Source organism: Poecilia mexicana, unplaced genomic scaffold (genome assembly GCF_051168715.1).
Source record: "Poecilia mexicana isolate PSO_F unplaced genomic scaffold, ASM5116871v1 scaffold_9, whole genome shotgun sequence".
Taxonomy (NCBI): Eukaryota; Metazoa; Chordata; class Actinopteri; order Cyprinodontiformes; family Poeciliidae; genus Poecilia; species Poecilia mexicana.
The window spans coordinates 8,351,963-8,377,522 of record NW_028263378.1 but is presented as its reverse complement, the minus strand read 5'-3'; the positions used below and the strand labels follow the sequence as shown (position 1 = coordinate 8,377,522).

The window sequence follows — 25,560 nt, the reverse complement described above, 5'->3', positions numbered from 1 at the left end:
CCGTTAGTTTGTCAAAACAGAATCACCTCAAAACAAAGGGAGAGGAACTCATTTAGTTTATACATCTCAACTGTCTATTGATGTTTTTTTTGACTAGTTTGATTTGTCATTTCTTTTGTGGCTCAAGAGATGTGCAAAGTGTTTATGGTGTAGAAACAACTTCCAGTTGCAACTATTCATACGCCATCAACTGTGGTCTTGATTACTAGCCTGTGAATTCGCAGGAGGCTTCTCTTCACTTAGCAGAGAGCAAAGGGGTGACATGTGCAGAGCATACACCAGCTTGATTGGCAGTGCTAAAGCCCTCCTCCTGCCTCTGATTGGTGGTTTCTGACTAGGAGCAATGCATTTTGTGTGTTTTTGCAGATGGCAGTAGGACCAAAGGGAGAAGGCTGAGAAGCTTGATTTATTTTATTTTCTTTCACAAATTATCTCATATTCTATATTATTCTGTCTCAACAAAGTGTTAAGACACAATCCAATGTTGAAAGGGCAAAAATCTTCAAGTGAATGGGATTTTATTGCTTTTTGAACCACACTTACTATGACTGGACAGGTAAGAGTCTTAATAATAATAATAATGATAATAAAAGTATTTCTTTAATAAAATATTCAAGGGTTCTTAAAAGCCCTTGAATGTGAAGCCAAAGGAGCACAAATGTAGATTAATTCAAAGTGGTCACCATTTTATTTTATAGCTGTTCATGTCGTTGTAAAACAAAGGGAGATTACTTTGAACTCCATTAGTAATTGACCCTCATTTTACATAAAAATTTATTACCCTATTAAACTATTTCCCATGGAGTCAGTGGTTTCATTTGCTAGTTTAAGTCTTTTGAACCAGCTTGATTCTTAGTTTCTAAATTATGTTCTCAGAGTAGTGTAATTAGTGTCAATAAAAGTTTGTTTCTCAGATTCTCCCAATGTTCTTAAAAATCTAATTTTCTTTTTTAAGGAAATATTTCTCACTCAATCTGCTGCTGATATTTCCTTTCTGTCCATCAGCACCAGCAGCAAGTGGTGCAGGCTGTGGAAAGAGCCAAGCAGGTCACCATGGCTGAACTCAACGCCATCATAGGAGTGAGTTTAACACACACACACACACACACCCCTACACACACACACACACACACACACACACACATGCAGACAAAATCAATAAGTAAGATTCAGATAGTGTTTTAATTTGGATGAGAATGTCAGCAAGGAAAACAGGACTCAGGGTTGACTTCAACTATAAGAATTTCTTTTAAATCTAACTCAAAATAATACATTTTAATCTGTTTTTTTGGGTGTAATACTTGATGATTTTCTCTGAAATCTCAATATGGCATTTAAAGAGATCTATTGCTCAAAATGATCTGTAAAAAAGTTTTTTTCAACAATTACTTAAAATCTATTCCACATTTTGAGGGAATCAAGCTTTCCTTCTGCGCACCGAAGTTCAAGCTAGAGTGAAAGTGCTTCAGATGCTGCCACTTTTGTGCATTTCCATTCCCACATACAAACTGTAACCCGTGTGTCCGTATGTGGATCAGCAGCAGCAGCTCCAGGCTCAGCACCTCTCCCATGGCCACGCCATTCCGGTCCCGCTCACCCCCCATCCAGCAGGCCTGCAGCCCCCTCTGCCCCCCGGTGCCAGTACTGCCAGCCTGCTGGCTCTGTCGTCAGCTTTGAGTCACCAGCTGCCACTTAAAGATGAGAGGAAACACCACGAGAACAACAGTGAGCACACGAGAGGCAAGTCTGGCTCTGTGCGGGTCTATCGATGAGTAACTTTCAGAGAACATCTGTTTTAATTAGCCTTATAATTTCCACTTATTCTGTCATATGCAGTGGCTTATCATTTCTTTCACATGGCCTCACATTAAATCAAACGCTTCTTTTTTGTGGTTTATGTCAGTTTAGATTAACATTATAATTTCTGTCTGTTTAAATGCTTGAAAAATATATGAAAGCTGAGAGACTTTGAAACATGATAGGGTTATAAAAATAATCCTAACACTGTTTCACATGTTTTGATAATCATATCACTGCATGCTCCTGCTATCTACAGGCGTCTGTTGCTTCTTCATATTTAGTTCCCCTAATGACCAGCAGGTAAAACTGTTTAAACACAGATCCAACAGCAAGTCATTTTAATTTGCCTGTTAGGAAGGCAAAAACCACCATGTTGCCCTTTTTGTCTTCTGCACCGAGATCAGCTTTGATTCTTCTCTGATCTGATTTCCAGCTGGAGTATTTAATTACTGTTCACTGAGTAGATATCCTTGTGTGTATGTGATAGAAACAGTGCATGCCATCACTTAATTATTTTGTTGTAACAAGGCTGTGAGGGTTTTTGTTTTACTGTGCATTCGAGCAGTTGACCCTGTAGAACAGTTAACATGAGCTAATGAAGCAAGGACTCACATGCATTAGCAGAAGAATCAATAAAAATGCAATCTGAACTAACATTACCTGCATCCAACAGCTTTACTCAACTCAGTCAGTTAGTTTGGGGGAAAAACTGTGAAAAGTTCTTTGCGTTTTGCTGGTTTGGTGCCATGATTCTAATACACACCTGCGTAGCTCCGTACAGCAGCAGCAGGTCTCCTTCACAGGTGTAAACCCAGCGCGAGCGTCGTAGCATTTAAAGGCGGCTCGGAAAAACAGGTTTCGACATGTTAACAACGGATTAAACAGTTTTAACTGCTGATAAAAGTGACAGAAGACAGAGATATGGGAAGTGTGGAAGCCTCTACTGTATCAAATTGACAGAGGAATAACAGAGAGTTGGCCATTCTAAGGTAAAAACTCAGCACATACACCGTTCATGTTTTTTTTTTTTTTTTCATCCAGACGGCTTCCCGTGCCCCCCCTGCAATGGCACCACAAATTGGGAACCTCTGCTGTAGTACATGTGGTTGTTTAATATGGGTCTATGTCAGTTTTGCTTTAGTGTTTGAATATTTTATTAAGTATATTTCTCTCTTTGTGTCTCTCTCTCTTTCCCTCTCTCTTTTGCCTTTCACCTCCTCAGACAGAGATTCAGTTAAGGTAAGTCCTTTCAGTCTTTATTATCCTCATAACAAGAACCATCCAGAGCTCAACGATTTACTGTATCTTCATTTGCGATTAGGGCTGTTGTAAACGAATATTTTAGTAATCGAGTAATCTATCGATTATTCTTACGATTAATCGAGTAATCGGATAAAAAAATAAAATAAAATGAAATATTGGTAAATCTGGCATAATACCGGTGTTACTATCAGATATCAATATCAGTCCAATTTTTCATATTTGAGCATCCCTAACAGTTGCTTTTTTGTAGTTTAGAAAACTAACCTGTAACAATAATAGCTCACTTTCTAAGTTAACCAGAAGAAAAGTTATAGAAAAATCTGAATTTATATTGAATTTAATAACAAAGAGGCAGGCTCACAAATATGCTTATAAAAAATGTCTACAATCCAGCTTTTAGTTTATGTATTCATCTTCAGTGAGTTTAATAGATTAATTAAACTCACCTTGCCACCTAACCTGTCACGCTTTGGGTTTGAAAATACGGGAAATGCCGCCTGGAGTGGGAGGAGAGGGCGAATGAACGAACGTAAGATGGGGTGGAGGGGAGGAAATAGACCAGCGGACTGACGAACCGTTAGACCGGGGGACGAACACGGGGGGAAGCAATACGGGATATTTACGACACCTTCACTGGTCACACTCAGAAACTCATCTACCAGCCATGTACGATGCGCTCCGCCACCCGTTTCTTCAGACCGGGATATGAAATTTATTGTGCGGTTCGTCGGTAAAGCTACATTTACACGGTAAGCATCAGCTACTCAGCCGCCCGCCCTGTTCAGTCTATCCGCTCACCTCAGCGCTCTTCCCGCCGTTCGCTTTCAACCAGCAGCCCCGGAGGAGAAATGCTGCCGTACTCCAGGCATTCCCCCAGTCATTTTAAGGTCGGGCATTATCATCAATCAATAAAATCCCCACGGGCCAATCTTGAAGATTGGACTTTATGCCGCTGAGACTTAGCTTTTGTCAGCAACTCAGAGGCAGAAGTGAGAGCTCCGCGCAACGCAAATGAAGTCCCGGCCGGAACACGGTGCGCTAACTAATAAAACATCAATTAACGAAGCTTCGAGGCAGGTAAATTTTCCTCGAGGAATTTTAGTAATCGAGGTACTCGAATCATTCGAGGAATCGTTTCAGCCCTATTTGCGATGATCAACCAGTATGTCTGAAGGATGTCCAGGCTACATTTGAGCGCATAATCCTTTCTGACTCACTTTCTGACACTGAATCAGACTAAATCAGTATGAGAAGCAAATTTTTCTGCATTACAAAATGGTTACCTTTATCCAGTAATTGTTACACATTTCTAGATCTGAATGAAGTTTCAAGCTTCTTCTTATCCATTGAATAATTTTTCAAAATTTATATATTCAAAAATGTGCTTTTAAAAACTAAAATATAAGATAAGTTACGACAGAAGCCGAGCAGAAGCTAAAAACGAAGGAGTTCAGGAACAGATCATGGTTACATCCAGTGAGTGCGGTAAATTAGTCCCTTAAGCGGCACAGACCCCACCCCCCAAAGGAAAACATTTGGTTTGTTGAATACTCAGTGAGCAGATTAGCATGTCTTTATGTGAGCAAGCTGAGCTCACATGCTTGAACACACAGTTTAGAGAAATTGCGCGTGTGTGTGTGTGCCTTTTCCGATTTAAAGGAATTTTCTTAAATGTTTTAATATGTTATCTCCTGCCCACCATGTAGCAGATCCTCAACCAACACACACACGCACACACACACACACACGCGCACACACGCATCACGACTGCTGTAATTAGTAGGTGTATGTGAGCACGCACATATGCGTGAACATGCGTGTGGCTGTGTTTCTGAGGTCATCAGAAATCAGCGATAAAGACGGAGCGGCCAGAATGATAAATTCCTTTCATTAGCGCTCAGTGAGAAATCTCCCTCACACACATACACAAACACACAGAGATGCTCTTTGACACTGCGGCCAACAGTCACTCCATGAAACCAATAAGCCGTTTGTCAGTGATCTGCCGTTGCCTTGGCTACAGTCCACAGAGTACAGTTTGTGTGAATTGCATGAACATCTGTGCCTTGATGTCCTTGGAATTAGGTCCTCACACTCCGATAAAGGTGTGTGGGTATGAAGCGAGCTGCAGCACGCGCGTCTGCAGACCTATTGTAACCCGTACAGGCAGTCAATTAAACAGTCATGGTGTGTTCAAGGACAGAGCCTTCTGAGAGCGTTTGTTGCTGCTGGTAGAAATGAGTGTGAGGGTAGTAGTTGGTTCAGTGTTCGATTATTTACATCATTGAGTTGATTATGAGGTGTTTGCAATATTCCCATTCAGTCTGAGTTATGTAGACTAAAACTGGCTGCCTCATCACAAAGTTTCTAAATTTGTAAATCATTTGACACTGTGGACCAAAGTATTTAGCTAAATATTATTCTCAACATAAGCATCTCTAATGAAGCATCTTACTGGTTTGCAGATTACTTGGCTCATAGGACACAAAATGTTCAAATGGCTGGTGCAAATTCCTCTTTTGTTAAGATTAAAAAAGGAGTACATCAAGGATCAGTCATAGGGTTCATGTTAATCACAATTTGTCAAAGACTTCTTATCAGTTTTATGCAGATGATTGTGCGATTTACTGTTCTTATTGAACTGCACAGGGATCTACATTTCTACAGGCTCCTTTTGATGAAGTGCAGATTTTCTTGAGCCACTAACATTTGTTTGAAATGGTGAAATGCTTTTTTCAAATTCATCTGTTCGCTGAGAGCATCTCCCCAATAAGAAGGGGAAGTAAATTTATTACGAGGGTCACTGGTTATTTATCTGGGATTAATTATTGATGAGAAGCTTTCATTTTAAACTTCATGTGAAAAATTTAATCTCCAAATTAAAGGTGAAGATTATTATGTACTACAGAAATAAATCATGTTTCTATCCCTAACTGATACAAAAAGTAGGTCCAAAAATACAGTAACATTATACACACCCCAGAGTGATGTTGTCAGTTTCATGTGGCAGTTATTAGATAAAGTTAATTTGCTGATTGGAAAAGTATCACACCGATCACCTGTTTGATCCAATCAAACTGAAAACCATCTAATTCTTGTCACCAGCTGATTTCTCTGCGTGTCTCTACTGGAGCACATTACAGCTTTTTGCTTGTGTGGAAACTGCGATATGCAACTTACTTTTGAGATTTTTGTTATTTTCTGTCTCATTTTATTTTTGCTTGCAAACAAGCTTTGCAGCCACAGTCCATTTCTCTTTGTCAGTGCTGGGATGCTCTTTTATAAAACTCTGACTGCAGCGTGTCGCCTCGCCTTCCATGCTGGGCTGGCTGCAGAGAAAGAAACAAATGAACAGGCCAAGAGAGATGGATTAAACCAAATAACTACCACCCAGACTTCAAAAGCCTCTGGGTTTGTGCAGAACTTTGTGCAGAATAAAGGTGAGAAACAAAAAAGTGGATATTTTGCTGCCTAATTGGGTGAGCGACCATCTGAGCTGTTAATCAAAGAAAAATAAATATAATTGGACCGCTGGTCACAGCTTAAACATTTCAGCCCGGGCAGTAACCCCTCTGTCTCACATTTTTACGCACTGGGTTGCTCTCCTCCATCAAAGATCATTGTGTGGTGTATTAAATCTACATTAGCATCCTGCCGTTTGGGGATAAAAGCCAGCATGCGCTCATTGCCGGAGCAACAAATACAGTCCGCGGCCGTGCATGGTCCCTGCTCAGCTTTGGGGGAAAATGCGGGCCGTTGATTCAAGGGACAGTTCTAGGTGAGGCTAACTGGCACATCTGTGATGCGTATTTGCAGGGTTAGTGGCTGTGGTGAGACCCAGAGACACCTCTACTCCATATCTAATTGAATGTCTTATCAAAGTGTGTGACACAATGTGGAGACAGAAATGAAACGGACTAATTTGTGCAGAATGTATGACTGCTTGCTCTGTGTAGCCTTTGATGTACACAGTTGCTTTTCTGAGCAGCTCTTAAAGTGTCTGTCTGTCACCAAGTAACAAAGTCACATTTAGGGATGACATTATTACCAACTTTAGTGGTTGCCATGGTAAAAATTTTGTTGGTTACTTTTGCAGTTTTAAAAATAAAATACAGTAAAAACATATGTGGCCAGGGCATGCATGGATTAGCAGACTTCCCCTGGTGCCTGCAGTCACTGTCCATGCAGCTAATGCAGACTCTTTAACCAGTTGGCAATTTTGCTGTCAGTTTGTTTGTTGGACTTTTTAACCAGCTGATCAGATATATTGGGCTAGTTGTACGGCAATCGAGAGTCTATTACTACTTTCCAAAACTTCCAACATAGTAATAAAGATTATGCATAAACCACATCGGGGAAACATTATCCGTATTTTCAAAGGATCTTCACGAAACTCCAATAATATTGATAACAGTGATGATTTATACAATAACCATGATCAAGCAAATTCCTCCAGGTTTTCTGTTGGTTTTGGGAACAAACTCCATTACATGAATTTTTAATATGTGTTAAGAATTAAAAAAGAAAACAGATTAAATCACAAAACTTATGTTGACTAAAAATTGTAATTTTTACAGATCATTTTAGTCAACATCATAGATTGTGTTGTTGAATCATGTCAGCCGTAGTTTGAAGTTAGGATGAATTAATCAAGACTGACACTGAAGTAACGCCCAGAGAGAGGATTCCTAAAGTGAATGAAGAATGAAACAAGAGGCTACAGATACCATCATCAAGAGTCGCAGAATCAATTGGATACGGGAAGTAAATGTAATTATGATGTCAGTGAAAATTAATACTTTCACTCACCCACACTGAAGACTTTGTCACAGTCACAATGCTCGCTCAGCCGGCGGGGCCTTCATTTGTCTCCACAGCAAAATTAATTTGCTTTGATGTTTTTGAAAAGAGCTAATTTGCAGGCTAATTAATCTAATCAGCCTGAAAAGGAGGCGACAGAGAGGGATGGCTCAACTTGCTCCTCTATCACTCATGAAGAGACACACGGCCATACACACACACACACACACACACACACACACGCACACACACACACACACACTGATATCTGCAGATTATTTGCACATCCAGAGGACTAAAATGTAAACAGGAACAAGTGCTCCACACACACACAAACACACGCAGCTTCACCCTTCCCCCCGCTCAGAATCGTTGTCATCAACACTTGCAGCACGGCAAAGGGCAGTGAAAAGGTTACAGGCGTGAGTTAGTGGAAAGGTCGAGCTAAAGGTCTTGTTTTATTTTATTTTTTTTCTTTCTGTCCAGTGTATTCTGGGTGAGCAGCGCCTCCCAATGTGGGAGAGACGGGGCAAAGATATTCAGAGGAAGCGGGGCAATCTCTTCGTCTGCTCCTCAAAGAACATTAATTGATATTTAAAAGATGCAGAGCTCGATTGGGAATAAGCAGCATCAGTGGCACAATCACTCTGTTAAGGATGCTTCACTGTTTTGTTGTGTTAAAATAGGAGTATTCAACAGATAGTAGGGTTGATTTTTAAATGATTTAGTAGAATCTTCCCTGATACCATGAGGCGGAGAAGCCGCGACTCACCCTCGTCGTTTTGAATGTAATATTAAGGGAAAGATGTAAAGCATGTGGGAGAGACGCACTTTTAATTTTACAGTACATTCAATGTCCTTTTTAAACCCAGAAACTGCCTTAGCTAAACATGTAAAAAGTGTGCTTTGACTGGAATTTTAGTTTAATCTGCTTTTTCAAAAAAATTGCAAAGGGGATCAGTAACCAACACCTCTTACAATAAAAACCCAAAGCTTTCATTAATTTACCTTAATCAGTCGTGAAGCTATCGTCAGCTCATTTATTTTATTTCAGTGGTATAATCTAACACATAATTTGCAGCTGCTCTCCAAAAATGAGCTTTGGAGATTTTTTTTTATTTTTGTCTTCCTTTTTGTTCTCATTTTATTCGCAGTGACAGAATAAAATTGGGTTGTTCTCCAGAAAAACAACTAAAATAAAGAACAGTTGGGTGCCTTTGCCATGTCATATTTATCCTAAAGGAAACATGAAGTTGTTGATTACAAATTAACAGTTGCTAGATGCTCCAATCAATTTAAATTTTTTCTACTCAATAGTTTAAATAGACTCAGATTAAATGTACATGTATGGATTTGTTTTAAGGTGTTTTAGCTGGAGTGCTATAACTATCATGAGCTCCATATTTTCATCTTAGTGTTTTAGAGCTATTAAAAGTTGCTTTTGTTGACAACAGATCTGATTTGGAGAAGAAATTGTAGATAATTTGTCCAGTAGTATAAGTTACGCTACGATTATCTATAACTGTCTTTCACTGCCTTATATGTCTCAGTAAAAGTTACATTTTTTGATTGTTTCATTCAAAATATAAACTGACTTAGTTTCATTCTGGTGCATGTATAAATTATCTTAGTCTAAAACTAAGTGTTGAATACATAAAATATTTTCAGTTAAAATTATCTACTTTTAAGCTTTAAAAATTTGATTTAAAATCCATCAAGAAAAATTACTATATCATGTTTTATTCTACAGACATCTGGTTTATACGTGATAACAGAAATTGCTGCTCAAATTAGTTTAACATGTTTGTTTTCTGCTTCAGAGTTCATCCGTGTCTCCATCAGCCAGTTTCCGGGCTGGAGAGAAACATCGGAGTTCCAGCGATTTTTCATCCGAGAGCAAGAAGCAGAAGACGGATGACAAGGAACTGACCTCCAGCCGCTATGTGAGTGATGAGCTTAAACCCTCCGACTCTGGGCAGTGGAGGAGATGTATGATTAAATATTTTATCACTGCAAGAAAAAATTGGAAAATTTATCTCAGTTCTTGAGTCTGTTTTTACTACACTTTGTTTAGAAGAGCCGAGGAAGGAAATAGAGAAAAGCTTGGGAGATGAAAAGCAGATTAACATGTCAAGCCACTAGCTTTCAATTTGTCCTTGATGTTTTCTTATGTTGTCAAAGACAAAGAGTTAGAGCAGACTGATTGGAAAATATTGTGAGGCCATTTTACTCACAATATTTGAATGAAATAAATATATTCTATTTCATTCAGTTTTCAAAAATGTAAGCTACATTTCTGTGTGAATCTCAGGAAAGTGATGGAGAAAAGAGTGACGACAACTTGGTAGTGGACGTCTCCAATGAGGTACCAGGAAGCTTTTTATTCTTAAGATGCCATATTTTTTGTTCATCTGTTAAACATGTAACCTTGTTTCTTTGAAAACATCTGGGCTCACCCACCTCAGGATCCTACGTCTCCTAGAGGAAGTCCCGCCCACTCTCCTCGGGAGAACGGATTGGACAAAAGTCGCCTGCTAAAGAAAGACGCCCCCCTGAGTCCTTCTTCTATCGCCTCCTCCAGCAGCACACCTTCATCCAAGTCCAAAGAGATTAATTTGGTGAGCCATTTGGGGAATTATTGCCTTTTCATCTGATTAAATTCTTTTTTAAGACAGTGTAAACGTTCAAGCGAGTCATTGTAAGTAAAGTATGAAGAAATGTTCTGATGATAAATGTCTTAATGCATCAGGATATAATAAATGCTTTCTGGACTCCACCAGGTTAAATTATTTTACAGTCAAATAAATGAAGTCTAGACCCAACTGAAGTGATGGGACCTTATCTGAGTTGTGCAAAAACAAATCTGCACACCTCACTGACCTGACACAATACTTTAAGTGGCTCTACAACTTGAGTTTATAGTTCTTGTTTACTTTCTTACAGCATCTCCATTTAAGATTCATGTTTGCTTCAAAAATCTTTACTGTATCTATCATGTAGTAGAGTTGGATTTGAAAAGTTTTAGAACTTCAGAGCTGTTATGTCCTGATACTTAAACCCCTAAAACTAAATAAGTAGACTTTTTAGTATACTTGTTTTGTTTGTGGGTTTCGTAATTAAGAACAAGTGCTGAGAACAAAAACCTAATTTTGGCATCTTATTGTTCCTACTTAGGTTGTGAATTGCTTTGCATCCTGTCTAGATGTAAATTTACATTTGCTCTTCTTTCGTTGGTATTTTGGATTTAGAATGAAAAATCTACAACCCCTGTGTCTAAGTCCAGCACCCCAACATCCCGTTCTGAGGCTCCCACACCCAGCAGCACCTCCACCCCTGGCCTGAGGCCTGCACCGAGTAAACCCACAGGAGCCGAGCTGCTGGGTCAGTCCTGATCGTAGCCGGTCGCAAAGCATCTTTACAGCAACGAGAAGCATGGAAGTCAAAAGGAATCACAAAGAACTTTAAATACCAATAAGCCTTCCTCAGATTCGAGTACAGACAGTTTGAACATTGTAATGTTTCCAGTATACTTATTTTCTTAGACAATGCTAAATTTTGAGCAAGATGTTTAAATGATCTTTCATAATTCTTATGTCATTTCTACATGTTATATTTCAGAATACAATAAAACATATTGGCACATTTCTGTATCAGACGAAGTAGACCATGTTCTTTTGTTTGTTTTAATTAATATTTCTAATCAAAACCTCAATTTTAGTCTTGCTTTTAAAATATTTTTCCTAATGTTTTCATGCTCAATGAAGAGAATAAAAATATATATATACTCGTATATATTTAGCGATGTATTATTATTTGTATAATATTTATTCTAGTTTTCTTTCTTCTTTTTTGCCTGTATCTGCACCAGTAATACTTGTATGTATGCGTGTATATGTGTGTGTCTGCATATATAGCCACACTTTCTCTGTGTATTCTGGTAGCCAAGCAACAACATTTTGTTGCCAAATTCACTGTTGTGTCTATGCAACGACAATAAAGTAAGTCTAAATCTACTAAGGAATTTGTGCCTGTCCTCACACTGTTTCAGGAACCATCGTAACTTCTGCCTTCGTTGTCTTCCAGCTTCCGGTCTCCGGACGCCGCTCGCAGTGCCCTGCTCGTACCCCGGACCGTTCGGAATGGTTCCTCACCCCGGCATGAACGGAGAGCTGAGTGGAGCGAGCGCCGCCTACTCCGGCCTGCACAACATCTCCCCACAGATGAGCGCAGTGGCCGCCGCTGCCGTGGCGGCATATGGACGCACGCAAGTGGTACCAGGACTTTCACAGAAACACACATCTGTGATCATGTTCAAAACAGAAACGTGTAACATAACGGAGAAGCTATTTGAATCAATTTGAGCTAAAATATTGAGTTAACAGAAAATAAAACAATCATTATTAAAATGTTTCGCTTTGTTCAAGCAAGCTTTTCACAGGTTTCTGCTTAGTGCTGCTGTTTGATCTTCCTTTAAATCAGTCAGCAGCTCCCTCTAAACATCAGGCATTGTAGATATTTTGTTGGTTCTTTAACTTGTCTACTCAAACCTCACTGATGATGATTTTTTAAAGCCTTCTGCCAGATCTCCTGATGTCGGATTGACCTCAGATATTCCCTGGCAGATCTCAGAGTTTTGTCTGCAACCTCCAGTGTTTGTCTTCGATGTAAAAATTTGACTTAAAATCTTGTAGTGCGCTGCTGGCCGTAGAGTGAAGGTCACCGACCGCAAGAGAGCAGTCAGTCTTACTAACAACACAAACAGAAAAGAACTGCTTTAACCTTTAAAGAGAGCTAAAATTTTCTATTTGAAAGAAAAGAAAAAATCTCCTTAAAAAAATAAAGAAAGCAAAGAAAGAGAGGGGTAGAAAGCATTTCTCGAGTTCTACAGAAGTCCTCCTAATCTTAAGTTTTCCTTAGATTTGACAGAATAATTTTAAGTGTTTTTTTTATAATGATTCGAATTGGGCATTAATGTTACTATGACAATGTCTCTGTTGTCCATTTACATCAACTTACCGTAAATTAAGCAATAGTAAAATCTGTTTAACATTGAAAAAGTGATTTAAATATCTAGAATTAATTGTTAACATAAAATTTGCATGCTTATCTAACTCTTCAAGTAGTTTTCTTTAGTTCTCAGCTTTGAGATTTTTTTAAAGAATTGTTGCTTCTAACAATTGTAGCATTGTTCTCTCTTAAGCTTCATTATCACATTTTTCAAGCAGCTCTGCTTTAATTAGAGATGACTCATGTAACAAAAGCATTTCACAGCGGTGTGTAGTTGAACTGTTGTCCTCTTGCTTTGTTTAGGTGGGATTTGATCCTCACCATCACATCCGTGTCCCAGGGCTTCCTCCCAACCTGTCAGGAATTCCTGGTGGAAAACCGTAGGTTTCCTCACCTCAGTTGTTAATGTCAGAGACACACCAAGAAAGACACCTGATTTTGTCGTTATCCTTTCATTTCACTCTCTTTCTTATTTTTTTTTGCCACTCTTTGTCCCCTCCAGAGCTTATTCCTTTCATGTGAGCGCTGACGGACAAATGCAGCCTGTGCCTTTTCCTCCAGATGCTTTGATCGGCCCTGGCATCCCACGCCATGCACGACAGATCAATACTCTCAGCCATGGAGAGGTGGTGTGTGCTGTCACCATCAGTAACCCGACTCGTCATGTCTATACCGGGGGCAAAGGCTGTGTGAAGGTGTGGGATATCAGTCATCCGGGTAACAAGACCCCTGTTTCCCAGCTGGACTGCCTTGTAAGACCTGTGCCTTGATCCTTATATTCCAGACGGTGTCAGTAAGTGCATGTAATACAGTGTTTTTTCTGTTGCTTCAGAACAGGGATAACTACATCCGCTCGTGTCGCTTGCTTCCGGATGGACGGACGCTAATTGTAGGGGGCGAGGCGAGCACTTTGTCAATATGGGATTTGGCTACACCAACTCCTCGTATCAAAGCAGAACTGACTTCATCCGCACCAGCCTGTTATGCTTTGGCCATCAGCCCTGACTCCAAGGTCTGCTTTTCCTGCTGCTCTGATGGAAACATAGCTGTCTGGGATCTTCACAACCAGACTTTGGTTCGGTAGGTGGTTACAGATTGGTAATGTAGTGATTGTATTTCCTTGAGTGAACACATGAACTTGAGTATGACAGAGTATTAGGGCCACGCTAATGAAATATTCATTTATTTTTTTAATTATGAGAATGAAGTTATAAAATTGCAAAAAAATTAAGTCATATCGTGAAAATAGTCATATGAGAATAAAATTGAAATAGTATGAGAATAAAGTCATAATATTACAAGAATAAACTTTATTCTCAACATATTATGACTTTATTCTTGTATTTTCTTTTACTTTTTTCTCGTAAAATTTTAATTTTATTTTTGTAATACTGTGACTTCATTCTTGTAATATTATGACTTTATTCTCATTAGTTTATTTTGATAATTTTATGACATCATTCTCATAATTTTATGTTTTTAATTTTTTCTTTATATGGCCCTAATACTCTGTCACAATTGAGTGACATCCATTCTGCATCGCTAATATTACGTCAGCCCACCATTTGTAGCATTTACATCTTCATCTGAGTGTGTTTATTGGAGTTTTTCCACATTCTTCCTAAAGTGCATTTGTGAGGTCAGACATTGATGTGGGACAAGAAGGGCTGGCTTACAACATCTGTTCTAATTCAACCCAACTGGGCTGAGTTATGTTCCAGAAACCACACACCTACTGTTATTTTTGGATGTTCATGAACTACTTTTTGTTTCTACTACTTATTGTTAAATAATATGGGTGTATTTGTGCATGACTCTCTGCAGGCAGTTTCAGGGCCATACAGATGGAGCCAGTTGTATAGACATCTCTAATGACGGAACTAAACTTTGGACTGGAGGTCTGGATAACACCGTTCGGTCTTGGGATCTGAGAGAGGGACGGCAGCTGCAACAACACGACTTTACTTCCCAGGTTTGCAAGAAACACCAAAGCAATACGTATACTGTCTTAAATATTTTTATTAACCTCTTTTAAGCTTATATTTCCATATAATTCTTTATAACTCAATCCCTCTACCACCTTCATAATGTAAGCTGTTTCACTGGGGGAACGTAGGCTTGGTTATTACCAAACTTATTGTACCAGTAGTTTCTGTTACTTGTAAAGTAAAAATGTTGCAGACTGGTAAAAATTGTACATCACTGGACAAGTCCCTGCCAATAGCAGAGTGTGTCATTATCGTCTGTGCTTTTGATTTATTGCAGTAATTTACCAGCTCAGTTCAGAGCATTTAACCCACACTAAAGGCCAGACCATTTTTGTCATGCCCTCAAATACTTTTAAAGCCAATAATACTTGCAGTTTGAATTCACTTTTTTTCAGGTAAGAAGAAATGCAGCGATAACAGACCATTATTGCAATTTTCCTGAATAGGACCCATTTCGCAACCTCAGTTTGTACATGAAGGCGTGAGTGTGCATTAAAGAGATTTGAGAGAGAGAGGGAGCACAAGACAGGGAGCAATAAGGCTGATAAAGTTCTACAGTCTCAGCAAGTTTATCAACCACTGTTTCTCTGCTAAAATATGAGACTTTTACAGGTTTTTCACATTTATACAACATATTCATGAGCACATATTTGATTTTACTATGCTGAATGTTTCAAACACTACATATGATGAAATGCATCATCTAGTATAATAAGATCTGGGGTGCTGTGGTGGCACAGGGGCAAAGGACAACCCACGTATCGAGGCCTTAGTCCTCCTGGCGGTAGTTTCAGGTTCAACTCCCGGCCTTGCGACATTTCTTCCCCCTCTCTCATTACCCTCTTTCCTGTCAAACTACTTTCAAATAAAGGCCTCCAGACCCAACAAAACCTTAAGAAACAAAAAAACATCTAGTATAATAAGATATTTAAAAGAGGACTGTTTGTCTTTTTTGCAGATCTTCTCTCTGGGTTACTGTCCGACAGGGGAGTGGCTGGCTGTGGGGATGGAGAACAGCAACGTAGAGGTCCTGCATGTCACCAAGCCTGACAAGTACCAACTCCATCTACATGAAAGCTGTGTGCTCTCACTAAGATTTGCTCACTGTGGTAAGAGTGCAACGTGGTCAGGGGGACATAAATGACACTGTCATCAAATGAAGCTCCCTTGTTTATTTCTTGATTTAGACACAAACAGGTGAAATTCTGGACCGCTAACCAGTATTCTCAGTGTTTTGAATTGGTTAGGCTTAAACATTTATTTGTTCACCTAAGGGGTCTTGCATACCTAAAACAAAAGAAAAAAATTACGTGCACGTACAAAACAATATAGTTTTCTATATTTATATAGACAACTCTATATTACAAAAAATTTGACCAGGGAAGTTCTCCACATTCAAAGTGAAAATACAAGAAAGCTGGAGGTGCATAGAGAATAAAATCATTAGTCAAATGTCAGGGTTCACAAACAGAAGGTTGATTTTTTTTTCTTTTTAATGTATACGTTTTCACCGTGTTCTGTTTCGTTCCTTGCAGGGAAGTGGTTTGTGAGTACAGGAAAAGACAATCTACTCAACGCATGGAGAACTCCATATGGAGCCAGCATTTTCCAGGTGAGGGGGGCAGAGCATCCCACCACAAATGCATCTAGGAACTTTCTGTTTAGAAACACATATATACAGTGCAACATCTTTTCTTGTCTTTTATATATATATATATATATATATATATATATATATAAACACATTTTGTCTTGTATTCCCTTCCCAGTCAAAGGAGTCATCCTCTGTTCTGAGCTGTGACATCTCCATAGATGATAAATACATTGTGACGGGCTCAGGAGACAAAAAAGCGACGGTCTACGAGGTCATCTATTAGGAAAGCTGGACTTAAAGGTCATCCTTGCATCTGGGTGTAAAGTCACCATCATCAGTGTAAAAATTGTATCCAAACAAACACAAATACGTTCCGGGACCATGACACTTTGACCTCCTGATTCTGTTTGGTTGAGAATCAAAATGCACAAAGCACACAGATTTTTTTTTGTATCCTCCTTTTATTTTCGAGTGCCGTTCTGCTGGTGTAAGTATAAAAGAATGTCCAAGTACACCAAGTCTGAATTGGCCAGATAACATCCCTTTATGTGACATTTAACACAAGTATGTCTTATATTTGATTGTTTACAGCATTTAGACATATCTAGCTTTAACCTTTGGTGTTCTGAATGGCGCATCTTTTATAACAAGTTTTTATTGTCATTTCTGCATAGCTTCTCTGTCTGATTACATCTCAAAGAGTTGACATTATGCCTTCAAAGGGTTCATGACAGAGAGGGGTCGTAATTATGCACATGCAAGTTTGTTTTTTAAACAATTGCAGACGCTGGCCAATTTGTGGGCTCTCCTAGTAAAGATGTGTAAACAGCCTTTAAATGATTAAATCTTTTATTGAACGCATTTAAAGGTAAAACACAGAAAATTCCTCATTAAATGTAGTCAATGAGGAAAATTTATTTAAAAAAATAACTATTTTCAAATTATTTTTAAAACCACTGGTGGCACCAGGTTCCCCTACTGTTAAGTATGATGAAGGAACTGTTAAAAGTTCAAAGTACTGCAATATTTATGGGTTTGTTGGAGACAAATACTCAAATTAGAGGTTGGTGTTTTTTCTCCGTAAAATTAAAGATTAATTAAAATTAAAAGATACATTTATTTTAAATGAGTTTTCACATTCTTACTATCGGTGCCAGCAAAGTGTCTGTATGTAAGAGGCTCTTTTAAAGACAAAAATGATTTTACTAACATGGGCTTCAAAGGCAATATGTTCATATTTATTATGTTGATGCATTTTGTTTCCCTTCACTTTTCACTTTTAAACTTTTACTTGTTTTCTTAAATGTTTCTCAGAAAAGCCTTCCACATGCCAGAAACAACAACAGTTAATTTCATTACAGTTGCATGTTGAGGGGTGCTTGTTGTGTCTCAGAAAGCTTCTTTATATCTCTGAGCTCCTTCAAGGACTGACAAAGAAAGGCGACATGTTGAACAAAAGGGGAGCTGACCTTCAAGGAGTAGTTTGAGAGGACACGCTAAATAAACACACTAATGAAGAGGAAAAAAGAAATCATCATAGCCTAAGGACTTATATTGTAAAGACGAGTTTGCCTAATCCAAAAACAACAAGATGTCTACTGTACAGAGGTGTGTGATGTATTTAAACTGTATTATCTGCACTCATTAAACAAACATGTAAAAAAAAAACAATTTTCAAATGTGCTGAAAGATTTCTTTTTGTATTTGAACAGATGAGGCTTATCATTTTCTGTTTTCTATTGTTTAAGATGCAGGTTATTGCCCTCAGTATTTTCTACCAGTATTCCTGCTTATTTTTCCTGCCTTTTCCTGTAATTCAGCTCGAGGCTGGAAGTTCATACACACACGTGTGTGTTTTGTGTCTATGTTTCGATCTTGTGGGCGCTTTATGAGCAAACTGCAGACACAGCCATCGGTGTCCTCACTCCTGACTGACCATTGCACTTGGTTCTCTCTCCCAGTTTGGACTCCTGTGAATGCCCTTTCACTCTCCTCTGATAGTTCTTCTGTAAAACTGATATATTGGTGTTTTGAAGGTCAGCTTTCTCATTTTTGAACTTGGTTTTCTGGTTGTGGACTTTTTTTCTTTTTCTACCTATAAAAAAGAACAAAAGTAGTCGTGATCGGACAGAATTAACTTTGATTTAGTTCTGTTAGCTTCTTGTAAAAAACAAAAACGAAAAAGACAGAAAAAAACACAGTGCCTTTATGCTTCTATGCTTCTTGGATTTCCTTTCCACCCTCCTGCTTGTTCAATAGTACTCAGAGCATAAATGTAACTTTGTTTTACAAATGTCATTATTATAATTATTAATTTAACTAACTATGGTAGTGTCAGAAGGTACATAGAGGTAAAACTTGTATGCTAGAGTCAGACGTCTTTATCAATCCAATTCTAATTAATCTTGTCACATTTGAGTATTTTTAAAACATTTCAAATGTTCATCATAGATTTAAGTGGCAGCATACAGATCTTACTTTTATTGTATGGTATTCAATGTACTTGGTGCAAAACCATGTAGACTAATAGCAGATTAAGTCATCAAAACATTGCAGATTATATCAGTATCTACGAGTGTCTGAGGTAAAATATAAAACTGATATGGCCCAAAACTACTATTTGATCCATGCACTCTCTTTTTTGTTCTCCTAAACAAGCCCACTGTATGTAATCTTTTAAAGCTGCAGTATGTAACTTTTATTAAGAAAAAATATGTCTTTTACATATTTGCTAAGGCTAACACTATGCCGTGACAGTATGGTACGAGACACATAATCTGTGAATAAATTAAGCTCCTCTGCCTTCTTCCTTCTGCCACATGTTTGCACAGCTCCTGGTCAGAAACAACCAATCAGAGCCAGGAGGAAAGTCTTAGCGCTGTAAATTCTACCTGTGTATACGCTACTACATGTGCCAATGGGAGATTAACAACTAACCTTTACAGAAAAACTCGTTTATTGTGAGCAGCATGCACACAAGCATGATTGACAGTGCTAAGACCCTCCTCCTCTTCTGATTGGTTGTTTCTGACCAAGCGGTGTATTTCTGCAGTTAGCGCTGGGAGCTTGATTTATGTCACAGATTATCAGTCTCATCTTATACTGTCATGGCATGGTGACAGTTTTAACAAAATGTGATATGTTTTACAGAAATTATTAGAGAAGGGTATTTATGCCCATGATAGGAGTATGTAAACTTTAAGAGCTGTGCATGGAATCTGTTTAAGATTTGATCATTTCTAGCACTACAAAGAAGAAAAATGTTTTCTGTTACTAACAGAAAAAAGGGAAGATGTGTCACAATTATTTACCTTTTTTACTGCAGATACCTCAACAGAGTTCAAAAAGCTTAACAAGATTAATGTTGCTGACTAATATTTTGTGCCACTTCTGCCTACTGTCTTACATACAGACCAATATTTATTTATTTTTGTGAGTATAATTTGTGACTTTGTGTTATGCAGTTTCTTTCAGTATTTAAAATGGCAAAACTTTTCAGTTTAAAGCTAAATTATTCAAGTTGCTGTCTTTGAATGCTCTGCTGTTCATCAAATCTAATTATCTGTTGAACTGGATTCTCTTCTGCTTTCATCCAGAAAACCTGAAATGTGTTTTTGTTGTGCTCAATGTAAAAATCCAAACCTGAATGTTACCTTTCTCGCTTCAATGCTACATGAGCTACACAACATCAAATACTCATTATATACCATGAGTTAATGACGTACAGAACACTTGACTGAGCTCATGAAGGCGTTACAACTTGACTGTAAAAATGTAATTATTTAAAAGAATCCTGTCACCAGTTGAGCTTTTATTCTGTCAGTGAAAATACCTTCACTCTCTTTTCTAGTCTGTGATTGATTTTATTAAATTATTGTGTGGATTAATTATTTTTGTCTTGGTCTCTTTAACAATTTCAGTGCAATGTTTCAGAATTAAATTTCTTCAATTCTTATTACGTTTTTTCGAAAAGTTGAAATTCAAATATCAAATCAGTGAAGCTGATTTGCAGAACTTTTTAAAGCGGCGCTTGTTTCTGGCTTCAATTTTCTACCATGAAGGGGCAGGATTATATAAAATCTGTGCTCCTTTAATTTGGGGTGGCAGGCATTCAGCTGTGAGACTGAGGCAGGGTGTATCTGCATCACACAGCACTCTTCCCTCACTCAGCTTCTTCAGACTAGCCCACAGCAATTAGCAAACACCTGGTGCAACTCCAGATCTGCTGAGCTCATTATCTGAGCTACTTCTCTTTGCGATGCTGGTAAAAATGTTGTTAAAGTGTTAATAGAGGAGCAATGTTACGATAGCTCCCTGAAGGCAGAGTTTCAGATAGAGCAGAGGCCCAATTTGAAGCACAACTATCTAGTCGGCGTGTAATGTAAACCTTTAACATGTTAGCCTGATGCCTGTGGAGTATGAAATAGAACTTTTGGATTATTATCGTTTTGTTGTTTGTTTTTTTCTGAGCACTTCACAGCCTGACCTTCATGTGGGAGGATTGGCAATTGTCTTGAGTGTTTTCCACTTGTGAATAATATTTGGGGGGACTTTAAATTGTTTGGGAATGCCCTTTTAAACTGTTCCAGATTGATGGGCAAAAGGAACTTCCTTTCTAAGGTCATTGCTGATGTCTTCCTTCTTTGTCTTGTGTTAACTCACATAGCTGTATGATCCAGACTGTCAAACCTCCTGCTCTTATAGAGGTAGTCATTCGGATGGTGACCAAGAAGTCAAGCACATTTAATTATCAGCAGCTGGCTGGTATTTTTTTCTTAAATCTTATGAACAAGCAAGGACATAGTTTCTGTTTAGTGAATAAAGACTGACTGGAATCTCATGAGGGCTTTTGTGCACTTTATGTCAAATTCAAATAGTTTTTTTTTATTAGTATTTTACAAACCCCTAGAAAGATGGCACAGTTTCTACAGTGACTGCACCTTTTTCTTTACGTATCCACATTTTTTACATATGATTCTGATATTACTGAAATTGCTAATATTTCTAAAACATAAATAATTTTGTTGTTTCTCTTTATGATGTACATTTTTCTTTTTTAATTGGAACAACGGTGTTTGTTGTAACCCCCTATTGTAAACGTGCTGTGTTCATGCAACACTGAGCGCTGGACTAGCAAAGTGGACTAAGTGATCTAAGTGAGGGCTGTGGAGGAGGATGCTCTGCCATTACAGTGAATGATACTCCTGCTGCAGTTCTGCAGTGAGCACTTTAAACAGCCAAAAGTGGATGAGAAGGAGGGAAGGTTGGGATGCAATGTGGGAACAAGCAACCCTACTTCAACAATAAATAGTAAGAGCACTTGCAGCATGCAAATTGCTCACTCTACTGTCAAACACATGAGTTGGATTAAACAAACAGGACGCACAATGTGCCTTAAGCTTTTATGTGTTGCTGCATATATGCTTATTGTTTTAGCTAATATATTTCAAACGTTTTAAAACTATCAAGTGACTTTATGCTGAAAAGTGTCAGCTGTCTCGTCTTTTTTTGCAACCCCCACTAACTGCAGGCATGACCTCACAGCGTGGTGGAATAATGTTAGCAAAGTGCCACTTTACCCATTCCAATTCTCTTATAACCTCAGAGGGCTAACAAAGCAGCTCATTAATTAATTCAGAGTTTTCAAACACTGACAGCACACTGTGGAGATCCACAAAAAGAAAAAAAAAAGATATTGAGGAGGCAGCCAAGTGAATACTCACAACAGTTCAAAACATTTATGGTAAGTTCCCCTTCTGAATACAGCTTATGGCAAAAAAAGAGAAAATAATTCAACCCTACAACAGCTTTTTTATTCACTTGGACATTACAGTTCTTCAGGTTTAATGCAAAAAAACAAAACAAAAAAAAACACTAAGAGACAACACTGCAACATTGTTTAACATGTTAAAATCAGTATAATCCTCCAGAGTTTAACAATTAATCACAGAAACGTACATCTAAAGATGAGTTTTTCTAACACAGTCAAACATGTTACCTGCAGATAGAATGGAGATTTTACTCGCGTCATATGCAAGCTAAGCTATCTAGAAGATGGACATCACAAAACATAAATAAAAACCCACACAACATTACTTATGCACATGCAGTTCTAAAAGGCCAAAATAATAAAAAAATAAACTGGAAATGTTGCATGTTGTTCTTGTTTAGGCGAACCAATGAGACAGTAAGAATCGTGTTGAGGAATGTTTTCTATCAAGCTTAGAATAATATTTATTCCTCTTGTTCAACATGCATGGTGTGCTAATTTAACATGGACTTGAGTGGTGACTACCCCACTGAAGTTTCATTCGGGCACAACTTAAATAATTACGCTCCCTTTTTTAAAATCAGGTAATAATGTGCCCACATTCCTAATGCCACCCTGGACAACTGCCCATACTGTCTGAATTGAAAATGCCACCTCTTTCACATGTCTCTAATGATGCTACATGTGCTTTGGTCCAATATTAGAGCCTGTTATGACATTGCAGATCATGTGTAAAAATACTTTTGGTGTGTCACAAATGCTCTTTTTCTCCCACTGACCATTACAGATTCTCCCTCTTGACCTACATGGTTGCAAACAGGTTAAAAATGAATCAGGTGATTTACTCAATAAAACAAGCTAAATAAATCAATGTTAGCAGAATTTCCTTGTTTTTTGAAGGCGCATCTTGAACTCTGTACTTTTTGTTGTAGGACATCTTTGAGTCATTCTTTATCCTGTATATTACTTCTGACAACTTTTGTCGTTCTCCCGTCTGACTTACTAATTTTCCTCCTTATGCTTCTATTTTCACGCCGCACCTTTGGAAAGAGACGGATCACTGCATAAAGAAGATATCATGTCCTTCAGCTTATCTGATCTGAGGGTGATCCTGTAATGTGAGGGTGGCTTTGTGAGAAGCTTTCTAATTTTGTGGAATTTAAAGGGACAGCTTGCACAAAGGCTGATGTTGCTAGCACTTTTCATCTGTTCTAAGGATAACTGATGATTAATTCATTGCTTTGGCTTCTTAATGAGTTTGTGGCCATTAGTGGGAGGGGAGGCACACTCTGTACATCTCTTTGATATCCTACATTCAGGGCTGTGTCGTACATTAATGAGCTTTGAGCTCTGGAACAAGCATCATTATCTTTTTCCAAAAAGAGACAGATAAGAGCTTTCTGATCCAAAAAGACAGGGGAGGGACTCGCTCACACCGAGAATGCATCTGTGTGTTTGTGTTAATTAGTGGGTGATTAGTGAGCGACTCTTGAGCTTTACAAGCTGCATATGAAGAGAGGGTGGAACATGCTGCTTTTACCGTGTTTATTTTTAACACAGTTTGTTTTTCACTGAAACTGCATTGATTGGATTGAATTAACTGAAAAGCTCCTGTGCGGTTTTTGTAAATTTTTAAGGTGTTTAAATACATGATCCCTTTATCTCTCTAAAGAAACTTCAAAGTACATATGCACAGGAACTGATCTGATTTTCTAGAGGACAAAATATTTAATTTTTCCTAATTTTTTCCCCCTTTATATTTGAGGTTTTTAGACATTTCCTTCATTTCAGAGTCTTTGGTTTTGTTCTGCACAGCTTCAGCAAAATACTTCAGTTGTACATGAGAATATTACATGACCTTTAAGGAAACTTGGCAACAATAAAACACTCATAAAGACAAGTGAGGGAGACTGGAAATATCAAATTCTATAAACGTCAGCGACCATTTGAGACAAGTTATGATTTGAAAAATAGTTTGGAGGCTAAAATGATTTTCACTTTTCATTGATGTTTCCTGCAGAACAGTTGCATCACCAAAAATCATTGCCAGGCAGAAAGACTTAAACGAGGCCCTTCCTACCAGTTAACCCTGCTATGCATGCAAAATCTTTACCACCACCAACCATCATTCCACCAGCGAGAAGCAGAAAAGAAGGTCCAAGCAAGTCACACTGAATCACTTTCTACTTTAATGTAACTTGAATGTTTAAATTATGTGAATCAGTTATTGTGCCTCTTATGATGTAATTTACTCAAATGCACACAGCAGAGCAGAAAAAATTGTTGGTTTTTTTCATGGGTGCACTTTTTAAAAACCTTAAATTTTTAAAAATCCTGCGAGGTATAAATATTATACATATGTGTGTTATTGACAATGTACATTTAAAAATAAAAACAAACAAACAAAACATTAGATACTATATTTAATATAGATACTTTAACTGATAATCTTAAATTAGTCAACAAGAGTCAGAATTTCAGATTTTTCCTAAATCTTCTCTGAAGCTACAGTTTTTAATGGATTATATACTTAGCCTGTCAATCAGTGCAAACTGATTTTATTCATTTATTTTTTTATGTAAAGTTTTGTTTTGCATGCTTTTAATCTTCAGTATGTTAACATCTATGACAGACCGACAGTAATTAACCTCTCCTAACCCCTCTCAAAATCTACATTAAATTGTGTCATCTTTTAATAATCTTTTTGTCTTGAGCTAGCACTATATCAGTGCCTGTAAAATAATGAGAAAAAAAATTTACCTTTTGTATTTAAACATACAAAAGAATTACCAACACTCCTGCATAGGGATCTGACACTTGTGACCAAACAGTTTATATGCATTTTGTGACGAAAGGTATACTCTCTTCTCTTTGTACTTTTCAGTCATTTCCTTGCACCTCTGAGTTATTAAAGTATTTAATATATCCATTTTTATCGGAATAGAGAGGCTTTTTGTAAAGCCACATCTATTCAGTCACTTCACGGCCACTGCTGTGGAGGGTTCAGAGGTCATAAAAAAATACAGAGAGCTGGATGAGTGAGAGGGTGTAAGTTCGCACACGAAGTGGAGGATTTGATATTCCCTAAGAAAACAGGAGCAGCCATTTGAGTGGAGGTCACAGACATTTCTATGCATGCCAGTGGAATAGGTGGGAGTGTTGGAGGAGAGAAGCCTCTTAAAACCAAATGAACTAAAAGCTCTTGGTTTGAATGCTCTTCAGCCTGCACTCTGCCGAATGTACTTCAGCTCAAATAAAGCACTCAGGTCAGAAGAGATGAGGTTTTTTTTTTTTCCAAGCTTTTAGGATAACTCTGATTCCCACTTAAATCCAACTTC

General features: G+C 38.0%; 1 protein-coding gene across 1 annotated transcript in view; it reads left to right on the top strand.

Moving 5' to 3' along the window:
- LOC106925934 (transducin-like enhancer protein 4) overlaps positions 1-18,134 on the top strand; it is a 37,305-nt gene extending 19,171 nt beyond the window's left edge. Inside the window, 15 exon segments of the mRNA XM_088008715.1 lie at positions 1,006-1,080; positions 1,539-1,740; positions 3,023-3,039; positions 9,684-9,806; positions 10,175-10,228; positions 10,329-10,481; positions 11,112-11,244; positions 11,947-12,134; positions 13,174-13,250; positions 13,373-13,622; positions 13,703-13,950; positions 14,695-14,842; positions 15,817-15,967; positions 16,394-16,470; positions 16,628-18,134. Coding sequence (XP_087864841.1) covers positions 1,006-1,080; positions 1,539-1,740; positions 3,023-3,039; positions 9,684-9,806; positions 10,175-10,228; positions 10,329-10,481; positions 11,112-11,244; positions 11,947-12,134; positions 13,174-13,250; positions 13,373-13,622; positions 13,703-13,950; positions 14,695-14,842; positions 15,817-15,967; positions 16,394-16,470; positions 16,628-16,735 — 2,004 coding nt within the window. The 3' untranslated portion in view covers positions 16,736-18,134.
- The last annotated feature ends 7,426 nt before the right edge of the window (positions 18,135-25,560 follow it).